The 11,434-nt window shown below is 51.9% G+C and overlaps 2 protein-coding genes across 2 annotated transcripts in view; one reads left to right on the top strand and one right to left on the bottom strand.

The window, feature by feature from the left end:
* Nucleotides 1-6,227, top strand: part of Acot11 (acyl-CoA thioesterase 11) — a 43,102-nt gene extending 36,875 nt beyond the window's left edge. The window contains exons 9-16 of the mRNA XM_013022290.1: nt 310-454; nt 1,373-1,428; nt 2,296-2,362; nt 2,699-2,782; nt 3,947-4,080; nt 4,722-4,853; nt 5,160-5,286; nt 6,012-6,227. Coding sequence (XP_012877744.1) covers nt 310-454; nt 1,373-1,428; nt 2,296-2,362; nt 2,699-2,782; nt 3,947-4,080; nt 4,722-4,853; nt 5,160-5,286; nt 6,012-6,167 — 901 coding nt within the window. The 3' untranslated portion in view covers nt 6,168-6,227. The remainder of the gene's footprint in view (nt 1-309; nt 455-1,372; nt 1,429-2,295; nt 2,363-2,698; nt 2,783-3,946; nt 4,081-4,721; nt 4,854-5,159; nt 5,287-6,011) is intronic.
* The window catches only part of Fam151a (family with sequence similarity 151, member A), an 11,112-nt gene continuing 5,883 nt past the window's right edge, over nt 6,206-11,434 (bottom strand). Inside the window, exons 4-8 of the mRNA XM_013022289.1 lie at nt 10,977-11,136; nt 8,622-8,846; nt 8,070-8,209; nt 7,343-7,483; nt 6,206-6,981 (exon numbers count right to left, since the gene is read on the bottom strand). Coding sequence (XP_012877743.1) covers nt 6,308-6,981; nt 7,343-7,483; nt 8,070-8,209; nt 8,622-8,846; nt 10,977-11,136 — 1,340 coding nt within the window. The 3' untranslated portion in view covers nt 6,206-6,307. The remainder of the gene's footprint in view (nt 6,982-7,342; nt 7,484-8,069; nt 8,210-8,621; nt 8,847-10,976; nt 11,137-11,434) is intronic.

Raw genomic sequence — 11,434 nt, 5'->3', positions numbered from 1 at the left:
ATATATATATATATATATATATATATATATATATATATATAGCCCTGGCTACCAGCCAGAGGCATAAGCCTGGCAGGTTTCTTTTGTCTCCCCAGGCTAGGCACACAGTAGGTGCTCTGCTAGCACTGATAACAATAGACTCCTAGGTTCCAGCAGTGGGCTGTGGTCCAATTTGCTGTAAGAACTGCAGGAGGGTGTGTGTGCATGGTTTGCGCATGTCTGTATCTCTATGTGTGTATGGATAAGATTGGGTGTGAGCTGGGGAAGGTGGGCAGCAGGAGTGCAGCCTTCCTTTCCTCCCTGTCCCAGCATGGAGGTGGGTGTGTGTGTGGAGGCCTACCGCCAGGAGGCTGAGAGCCATCGGCGACACATCAACAGTGCCTTCATGACCTTTGTAGTCCTGGGCCCTGATGACCAGCCTCTGAAGCTACCCTGGATTAAGCCCCAGCCTGGGGTAAGTGGGGACAGCACCATGGCACCCTACCCCACCTCCTTTCCCTCTCTGCTCAGATGGGGTGAGGGTATCCCATCCCTGTCAGGGCCTGGGGGAATGAGGGGCTGAAGCACAGGCAGCTTTGAGTGACTGTGAGTCCCCTGTGAAGGAGGGTACCTTTCTCTGCCTGGCAGAACTCTGGGCTGTCAGAGGGGTCTGGTGAATACTGGGTGTTAAGAACCCTGCACAACTCTGCAGAACTGGGGACAACTCTGGCTTTGGGGGCAGCAGGGTTCAGAACCTCACCCCTGTCACATTCTCATGGGGCCTTTAGAGAGCTTTAGTTTCCACTGGCGGCATGGCTGGCTGGTGGTGAGAGTGGGATGTGCACCCAGCATTGCCTGGGCACTTGTCTTTCTGAAGTAGTCATGAGGTGGGGGCTGCAGAGGTGGTGGTAGGTAGAGAGGTGGGCTTCCAAGATGGGCATCTGAGTCCTGATTCTGGCTCTGCCCCACGCTCTGTAACCTTGGGCAAACCCCAGAGCTCTGCGAGCCTCTGTGCCCTCCTTGAGATTAGGGACAGAGTGGGCAAAGCTCAGGGGCTGCTGGGAAGAGTGGGGGGGAACTCAAGGACATCACTTGGCGGGGAGGGCTGGTTTATGGATGTTTGGGGTACCACTGTGTACATCCTCTAAGGATCGCCATATAACAGAGGAAGAAACTGAGGCTGGTCAGGGGAAATGATGTTCCCAAGGTTATACGAGACTCGGAGAGGAGCTGGGCTGCAGCTCTGAACTTTCCCTGGCTGCAGTGGTTGAACTCCAGCTGTCCCAGTGAGACCTGTACTTCTGACTGGCCTGCTGAGCTTCCTCCAGCCCCAGGGGACAGTGAGAGTCAGGGGTGAGGCTACCTGCTGCAGCCATCCCTGCTTCTTTCCCAGGAGGGTGAGCGTCGATACCGAGAGGCCAGTGCCAGGAAGAAGATCCGCCTGGACAGGTGGGTAGAGGGAAGGGGGATAGTGTGTCTCTTCATGGTTGCTCCTGGGCTGCACTGGGGCTGGTCTGTGCAGCATTTCACCACACAATGGTCTTACGGCTCATTGTTCAGGTGGGGACACTGAGGACAGAGGAATCAGGTGGCACAATCACCGCGTTGAACCTAGGTACATCTTGGTGATCTGAAATCCTGTGGGCATCCCCTGACCCTGCAGCGGAGAGGGCAGATGTAGAAAGGTCTAGATAGGAGATACAGTAGCTCAAGAACTGAAGCCACTGTCAACTTCCTTCCTGTAGAGTGCTGGAAGCCTGCCTCAGGATCCATACCATTGTGAACAAGAACCACATGCATAGCCAGACACCCACTAGTGGCTCACACCTGCACTGGTGACTTTTATCTCCACTTAAACATCAAAAAGCTGGAAGTGGAGCCACAGCTCATAGTGTCAATCTTGAGTAAAAAGAAACTGAGGGACAGCACCTAGGCTCTGAGTACAAATTCCCATACTGGAGCGTGCGCGTGCACACACACACACACACACACACATTTCTGGAGCATTTGACATATGCTATGCACTGTGCTCCACATGGGGACACTGAGACACAGGCGTACTCCATTAGCAATGGAGTAGAGCTGGAGCCTCGGTCCCACGCTGCCTCCCTGGCTGGTCTGCTCTCAGCTGCCTCAGGTGCTGTCTAAGGTCACATGCTGTGGCTGCTATTTTCTGGGTTCCGTGTGTCCACACTTCTCCACAAGGCAGGAGCCCCCACCCTGCTGGGTCTGGGCACTGGCTGGTGGTAAAGCGCGTGGACAGCACTGTCACTGTCCTTCCAAGAGGCCCACGCTGTTATCTTTCCTTCCTCCCAGGAAGTACATTGTGTCCTGTAAGCAGGCGGAGGTGCCTCTCTCTGTCCCCTGGGACCCAAGCAACCAGGTAAATCCCCCGTGTCCCAGGGGTGCAGGGAGGCCCTTTACCTCCCCTACTGGCCTGAGTGGGCTGGGAGGGGACCTGAAGGGAATGGACCACCGGGAATCTTCTATGCTGCCTGATGTTGCCCCCATTCACAAAGGGCTTGCCTGTGTCCCAATTAGCAGGAAGTGGAGTGACTTTTCCAGGGTTACATGGAGGGACTGGACTAGTGTGGACCTCCTCTCCCAAAGTCCAGGGTCTTGCTACAGCACCTGCCCCTTCAGCGGTCCAATTTTCCCTGCACTAATATGGCTGGAGTCTGGAGCAGTGGGTAGCTGTCTGTCTCTGTGCTCTTCCTAGGTCTACCTGAGCTACAACAACGTGTCCTCACTCAAGATGCTTGTGGCTAAGGACAACTGGGTTCTGTCCTCGGAGAGTGGTCAGGTAGCTGACTGTCCACCCATCTTAACTCTCCTTTCTTAGTGTCCAAAGGTGGTCAGTGGCGAGTAACAGGGTTCTCTTGGACCTCTTGTGTAGGGAAGTGTTTCTTTTTTTTTCCTCCCTCCCTCCCTCCCTCTTTCTCTTCCTTCCTTCCTTCCTTCCTTCCTTCCTTTCTTCCTTCCTTCCTTCCTCTTTCATTCTCTCTCTTTCTCTGTCTCTGTCTCTTTCTAGTGGTACTAGGGTATAAACTCAGAGCCTAGATTTTGAAGATGGAGTCTAATGAACTTTTTTGCCCAAGCTGGCTTGGAACTGTGATCCTCTAGATTTTAACCTTCTGAACCTAGGATTACAGGCATGAGCTGAGAAGCCCCAATCTTTCCCATTCCCATTCTCACCCAACCTTGGTCTACTGCTCTCTTTGCAGCTACTTTCTCCTTTACCCTCTGCCCTGGCTATATAGACAACCACAGGTTGGGGTTCTGCCACTTAAAAAAATTATACTGTTAGTTGTTTTTTTTGGGGGGGGTCGGGTCATGGGGCCTGTCTACCACTTGAGCCACAGCACCACTTCTGGCTTTTTTCTTTTTGCTTATGTGGTACTGAGGAATCGAACCCAGGGCCTCAGGCATGCAAGGCAAGCGCTCTACCACTGAGCCACCTTCCCAGCCCTCCTATGTTAGTTGTATAAGGATTTCGCCATGAGAGTTCCACACATGTAAGCAATATATCATAGTCAGTCTCCTCCCCTGTCACACTGGGCTCTGCCACTCCTGTCAGTGCCTTTCTACAAGTCAGTTCACCTAGGGGTTGGAGGCGGAGGCTCTGAAGCACCATTGTACTGTGGCTTCAGTCACTGTCCTTTAAAGCGCTTCATGTTCATTTATGTGAATCCTCTCCCAGGACCACTTGTGCAGGGATATGGCTGAGGGTCAGAGAGGTTCATCACTTGTCCTCCAGCCTTGTCCACCAGCATCTTACAGTGTAGTCTAGAAAGGGGCATAGGTGGGGCTGGGAAGGTGGCTCAAGTGGTAGAGCGCTAGCCTTGAGCTGAAGAGCTGAGGGACAGCACCCAGGCCCAGAGTTCAAGCCCCACGACTGGACCCCCCAAAAAAAAGAAAAAGAAAAAGAAAGGGGCATAGGAATGAGGCCTCCCTCTGTCCCTTGCAGGTCTGTCTGTACACCCTGGAGGAGGATAAGTTCTTCTCCTTCCACATGGAGATGGTGGTGCAGGTAGATGCAGCCCAGGCTTTCTTACTGCTCTCTGACCTGCAAAGGAGGCCAGAGTGGGACAAACACTACCGGTAAGGGCCTGGTGGGGGCGCTGTGAGAGCGTAGCAAGGCCTGGTGGGGGATGGGGAGGGGTGGGGGGTAGGATTGGGGGTTGGAAGGGGGGTGATGGAGATCTCCTGTTGAGCATATCCCATCGTGCTCTGAGCCTGGGCTTGCACGTAAAGTGAGCAGAAGCTGTGTGTTAGGTTGTGTGTTTGTTTTTGCTTTTTTGTGCTTCTACTCATATGCATTTTCTTGTGTGCATGCCTCAATATGTATATGTCTGCCTGTGTGTGCCTTTGTGTGTGCATGTGTAGGTTCCTATGCATGCATGAATGGTGATGCATACCTCTGTTTGCATTTGCTTAGATGTGCACCTTTGTTTACCTCTGTGTTTATATAGTTCCTTGTGTGCACACTCATGCATGTGCCTGTGTGCCTTTGTGTTTATGTACATGGATATGTGTGCCTCTGTGTGCTGTGTGTTTGCTTGTGTGACTGCCTTTGCATGCCTTCATGTATGTGTCCACTGTGGCTAGGCCTGCTGGCCCCTGTGATCTGCACAGGGGGTGAAGTGCCCAGCACATAAGCTTTTCAAGGAGGCTAGAGCACCCAGGGGATCCCTACAGGCCAGCTGTGGGGCTCCCAGTCCTGAGCTCCAGCCTCTCCACAGGAATGTGGAGCTGGTGCAGCAGGTGGATGAAGACGACGCCATCTACCATGTCATCAGCCCTGCTCTCGGTGGGGACACCAAGCCCCGGGACTTTGTGATCCTGGCCTCGCGGCGGAAGCCCTGTGACAATGGGTATGTGCCTACCCTCTGTGGGGTGCAAAAGGTGGCCAGATGGGGAGGCCTCACCTCTCTCCTCAGGGAGGGTATATCAGCTTGGAGTCACAGCTGTTTCCCATGGTATGAGGCCCCAACCTCACCAGCCTGCTGGGCTGTCATGGTTCTACTGTGGGTAAAGTGGGAAATAAACACACATTGTGCTTCTATTCAGCCTGGTCCTGAGCCAGGCATCAAGGCTTTGAGAGGTGCCAGGGAGGGGAGCAGGGCCTCAGCTCCTTCTGTGGCCAATCCCCACATCCTTCTCATTTTGCTGCCGCCCAGAGACCCCTATGTCATTGCACTGAGGTCAGTCACACTGCCCACACATCGGGAGACTCCAGAGTACCAGCGTGGGGAGACCCTCTGCTCCGGCTTCTGCCTCTGGCGTGAGGGGGACCAGTTGACTAAGGTGAGTCCCCATGTCTCCTTTCCCCCTTTACCGGGGCCCATCCCACTCATTGGTGTATGGATGCTGTTGGGCTGGAGTTCCAGACCTGGTGCTCCATCCTTCTCCTCCTCCCAGTCTGGGGAAAACTAGGAGTGTCAGGGGTAAACAAAAGGGGTGTTGTAATTCCAAAACCCTGATAGGGACTTTTAGAAAACTCATGGCCTGAGTTCTGATATAAAAACAGCACATCATACGGCTGAGATCTGAGGAAGTAGAGCTGTCCAGCACACACAGTGGTTTCCCCCAGAGCATTCCTAGCATGATTTTTCAGAAGTAGCCTAAAAATGTGCACGTGAAACTGGTCCACCATTGGACTAAAGCCTCTGATAGCCCCCTGGAATGTCCCAGGCAGGGCCTCTGACAAGTAGCATACCCTAACATTCCAGTCAGAGATAGGTGGTCACATGGCAGTGGGCTCAGCCAGGGTTGTCACGTGCAGAATAAGCCCTAAACCTATGTCTAAGGTGGCTGGGTGGCACCTTGATTTTAAAAAGATTTTGTGCTAGGCTCTAGAGACTCAGTTCCTGCCCTCCAGTGCCTAGTGGTAGTGTGTGGTGAAGAGCAGCTAAGATTTTAGCACTCCTCTAAGATTTTGGGGATTTATAACTGATTTCCAAGACCCCCAGGGACCTGGGTTATACTTGCTGCCCTTCCAGTTTTTCTGAGTGATGTTTCCTGGCTTGCAGGTATCCTACTATAGCCAGGCCATCCCTGGACTTCTCAACTATGTGACCACCAACGTGGCTGGCCTCTCCTCAGAATTCTACACCACTTTCAAGGCTTGCGAGCATTTTCTCTTGGACAATCATAATGACCTGGCCCCCAGCCTCCAGACCCTCTAGTTACTTGCTCCATTGGCCCCAAGGACTCACAGTGTGTAGAAAAAAAAGCAGAGCTATTTATTTGTCCTGCCTCCCCACCTTCCTGAGGGAGCCCTGATCCTTGCAGAGGTCAGCTGGCTCAGCACTGGTCAGCTGGGAGTTCAGTTCCTGCCCAAGTCTGCCAGCAAGTCTTTGCGGTACTCCTGGGGTAGTCTGTAGTAGATTCGGGTTTTGTCCACGGCCCTGGCTGCCAGCAACCCTGCCCGCACAGCTGCGTAGCTGCTCCCAGCAAAGCTAGCCTGCAGTGTGACTGTGGCCCTGGGAGAGGATGCCAGCAGCCTGGCCACAACTCCCTCTGGGCTCTGGCTCAGTGCACTGGCCTGCAACTGGAAGGACACAGGTTGCCTGAGTCCCTTACACAGCTCCAGCATATCAGTGATCAGCTGCTCTCTGTAGCCACTTCCCAGTACCTCCGCAGGCCAGCCTGGTGCCAAGGTCACATGGGGAAAAACCTCAGCCACAGCTGTGACCAACTCTTGACCAATCACATGACCGGGAGCCACAAAACTTCCATGTGAGATTGTAGCCCCTACCCACACAGGGTGAGACAGGTGGCCAAGGGTGGAGAGGTGTGCCAGGATGGTCAGAGATGGCCAGAGGGCTGCAGGATCCACTATGTGCACATGGATGCCCCAGCGTCCAGGGCGTGTGGCCAACTGTAGCAGGCACAACTCCAGGGTCAGCGCAGTGCCACCTGGGACAAGCACAGTGGGCACCGGGTCTCTGGCTGTAGTTTTCTGGAGGCTGACGTCCAGCAGGATCATGCCTTCTCTATCTGAAAGAGGCAATAGGTCCAGGTTACCATAGGATGCCAAAGTCTCTTGTAAAAGGGGCAGCAGGGGACAGAGGGGAGGGTCAAGGAAGAGCTATTGTCAGCTCAGCAGAATCTGTTGATCTGGGCTTGGGTTCTAGGTACTCTGTCAGATTGGCATAATGAGCTGCCAGCTCAGCTCTTAACCCTTCTGTCTCTGCTCTGTATACCTTGTGCCCTGTGCCTGCTCCTTGAGGAGCACCATGCTCTTGACACACTGCTGTACTGCTTCCCCAACCTGTCTTTGTACCTAATGTGTGGATGGGCATGGGCTGATGTTGCCATGCACAGGACAGTCCGGAGCTCCCGGGCTGTGGGCACTCACCAGGGATGCTAATTGTTGTTCCTCTACTGCTGTGAACTTCTGGAACCATCCACTCCACATTCAGACCATCACCCCCTGGAAGCTGGAGAAGAGGGACCAAGCTGCTGCCCGTGTAGTAGGTCCGCTTCCGAGTGTCATTCACTATGGGACCCAAAATCGACCAGATGAAGTGGCTGCCATTCAGGGAGCACCTTCTGTATACCTGACAGCTACTGCATTCCCCTCCAAGCTTACCTAGCAATCCACTGACTAGCCTTCACCTCCACCTTCGCTAGCTAGAGAGAAGTGATTAGCTGCAGAGTTGCTGGGATTAGAACTGAATGGCCCCCAAGCTGGTATCCATGCCCTGCTCCCTTGGGTGGCTGCCAGAGTCAGGGATATGACCTCTGCATGGCTTGACTGCAGTCTGTCCTGGGATCAGAGTCGAGGGGACAGGGGCTTGCCTAGAAACACCTGATCATTGATTCGTGGGCAGAGAGGGTGTACTGTACAACAGTGGTGTGGCCCACAGAGGAACCATACTAGTATGGAAAGTGTATGAGGTTTGGAATCTTCATTCAGTAAGGTGGACATAACTGGCTACTCAGATGGTTTCCTCCTGCCTCCAATCCACTCAGGATTTTTCCCCTTCCAGTGCTCCTCTGGACCCCAAGCTCTCCTCTAGTGCCTACCCCTAAGACTTCCCTGTTCAGAATCCAGCCCACATTTCCCTTCCCAGGCTCCTTACAAGCCATCTGCTTGAACTGGGACAAGACTGGCTCAAACAGGTCATAGTAGACTTGGTGGGCAGCGCTGTTGTCCCGGATGTAGAGAAGATCGTCCACCGACACAGGGTCCTGGCTGCCCTGCCACAGTGTCAGGGAGTACCTAGATCCAGAGAGTTGGCTCAGTCCTTGCCTGGGACCAGTAGGACCCCCACTCCTGTGCCTAGAGGTGGATCCTGCTGGGCCAGGGGTGGAGCACCTGCACCTGCCCTCCAGCTTCCCACCAGCCCTCCTCCCTGAAAGCAGAGGTCTGGGAGGAAAGAGGTACCCACTTACAGTGCCTATTTCTGAATTACCAGTTGTAGCCCTCCCCCTACCTTCCCATCCCCATCCTATAGTGAGCAGTCAATCACCAGGGATATATAAGCCAAAGGCAGGGCATTGGTGATGCGCATCAGTACGTTGGACCAGATGGAGCTGAGGACTATACTGGCGATGATCTTTTGATATCTTTCCAAGCCTGGTAATGAATTGGATCCAGTGGGGGTAGTGACAAGAGTTTGTGGGGCTCTCACCTATCAGATTGGCCAAGTAGCCAGCTGAAGTAAGGCCAGGCAGCCCGGACCATGACAGCTCGCAAAGGGAAGGTGATCTTCTGAGGTACATCTCCCACTAGTGCCTGCATCTTCTCCACCATGGCTTGAGTGTAGGTGTTGTTTGGTGACTGTGGCACATAGAGAGTGGTCCAGCCCAGCGACAGGGTGGCCTCAGGATACTTCTCCTGAACCAGTGCCAGGAACCTGCCAAGAATCAGAGCCTCTTCCTGTCTTTCAGAGCCACACTGTCCCCTTCCTTTCCTGAGTTCTCAAGAGCTAAGAAGCAGTAGGGCCTATTGAATCTGTGATCTAAGGACAGTGAAAGGGCTTGCTCATAGTCCCAACCAAAAAGGCATGCACTTTGGAGTCATGGAGGCCTGAGTTCATGTCCTGATTCCTATTGAGCAAATCCTTCAGTACAAGGCTTAGGAGACTGGATCATAGACCCAAGGTTTACAGATTTGGGCTCTGCCAGATGTGTCTCTGAAGTTATTTTACTTGATTTTTTCTGATGAAAAATTTAAAAGGCAAAGAATGTTGTCCCTTTTTACTTCTCCCACGTGAGTAAAATCAGTACTAAAAGAAAAGGAGCCATTATTTATCTTGGGCCATCAAGTACATTTCTTAACAGCTGCTTTCCAAATACATTTCAGAAGCACAATAAATACTGGATGGACAAATAAATAGGCTGGATAGAGGCAGAAAACGGAGGATAAAGAGCGTGTAAGTTAGGATGAATGTTGTAGTGCGTGCCTGTAATCCCAACACTCAGGAGTGTCCATTCAAGAGGATCCTGACTACAAAGTGACACCTTGTCTTAAAACAAAACAAAACAAAACAAAACCAAAAAGGCTAGCTCAATTATGGAGTTCTTGTCTTATGCGTGAAACCCTGGATCTTATCCCAAGTACCCTATCCCCAGATAAAAAGGCAAGTTCCTGTCATTTAAAATGAATAGCATAGAGCAAGGGAAAGGGTGACATTGTCCAAAAAGAAATGTACTCATTACCTGATTTATGTAACTGCAACCCCTTTGAACATCACCTTTATAGTAACAATTTAAAAAAATTAAAAAACAAGATGAACAAAGTTCCTGTTTCATTTTCATTATAAAAGTTAAATGGTGTTCTGTATATAAAGTGTTTGAAAGTGTGTCTGACAGACATAATAACATTCAACAAAATGAACTTACATGATTGTAAGCTCTCACCTCTGAAAAAAAAAAGAGGAAAATGCACTCCTAACTTGGCAGTGCTGCATAGGGATCAGATCAACAATATATTCTCTACATGTGGAGCCCATGAGGCTGGTGTGTGGGAGGGCTATGCTGAGCAGTGCTGGGCCTTCAAGAGGGCTGTGAGGGAGCCAGAGTTCTTTCTAGACTTTTCTAGCGAGCCAAATCCTGTGCTTGCTACTGAGGGAACAGAGGTCTTAGGCCTGTGACAGCCCAACAAAATCAGGGCTGTGCTAGGAAGTGTGTGTGTGTGTGTGTGTGTGTGTGTGTGTGTGTGTGTGTAGGGAGAGAGAGAGAGAGAGAGAGAGAGAGAGTGCTCAGAGGAAGTCCTCAGCAGCCTGGGATGTCAGGGATGGTTCTGAAGGTAGCTTGTCTGGGAGAAGGCTCATCGGAAAGGAAAGTAAAGAGCTGGAGGCTTGGCTCCAAAAATAGCTCTTAGGGGGCTGGGAAGGTGGCTCAGTGGTAGAGCGCTTGCCTTGCATGCTCGAGGCCCTGGGTTTGATTCCTCAGCACCACATAAGCAAAAAGAAAAAAGCCAGAAGTGGTGCTGTGGCTCAAGTGGTAGAGCTCTAGCCTTGAGCTGAAGAGCTGAGGGACAGCGCCCAGGCCCAGAGTTCAGGCCCCACGACCGGACCAAAAAAAAAAAAAGCTCTTAGCCAGGCACTGGTAGCTCACGCCTGTAATCTTAGCTACTCAGGAGGCTGAGATCTGAGGATCTTTGTTCAAAGCCAGCCAGCCGAAGCAGGAAAGTTCGCAGGAAAGTTTGTGAGTCTATTATCTCTAGTAAACCACCAGAAAACCAAAAGTGGTACTGTGGCTCAAGTGGTAGAGTGCTAGCCTTGCTTGAAATGCTAAGGGACAATACCTAGGCCCAGAGTTCAAGTCCCACGACCAACAGAAAAAAAAGAAATAGAGCTTTTCCTAGTATGCCATGTTCTAGGTTCAAATCCCAGTATATGAGAGAGAGAGAGAGTGAGAGAGAGAGAGCTCAAAGGCCTTCAAGGCTAAGGGCTTCAGGGGACATAACATGGTAGGACTGGAAACAAACTTGACAAGATTTTCTGGGGTTAGATATTGACAGGAGAAGCATGGACACTCACTGTGTGGCATTGACCTCAATGGAGATGGGCACATTGGGGCCTTTCAGAATGTCCGCATTGATCCATACGGGCCTCCGGACTCTGCCAGCTTCTGTCAGCTGCCGCAAGAGGTCCAAGGAGGGGCCCACAGCTTTGATGCTCTTGAAGTCCAATTTGATGCCTGTGGGGAAAGGGTCAAAGGCTTGGGAACTGGGAGATATGACTCCTCTCCAGGGCTCTGTGTGTGTGTGTGTGTGTGTGGAACTGGGAGATATGACTCCTCTCCAGGGCTCTGTGTGTGTGTGTGTGTGTGTGTGTGTGTGTGTGTGTATAACTGGGAGATATGACTCCTCTCCAGGGCTCTGTGTGTGTGTGTGTGTGTGTCTAGCATGATTTTTCAGAAGTAGCCTAAAAATGTGCACGTGAAACTGGTCCACCATTGGACTAAAGCCTCTGATAGCCCCTGGAATGTCCCAGGC

The sequence above is a fragment of the Dipodomys ordii genome, unplaced genomic scaffold (assembly GCF_000151885.1).
Source record: "Dipodomys ordii isolate 6190 unplaced genomic scaffold, Dord_2.0 Scaffold61, whole genome shotgun sequence".
Lineage (NCBI taxonomy): Eukaryota > Metazoa > Chordata > Mammalia > Rodentia > Heteromyidae > Dipodomys > Dipodomys ordii.
Note: the sequence above shows the minus strand (reverse complement) of the source record. Positions and strands in the feature narration are given on the sequence as shown.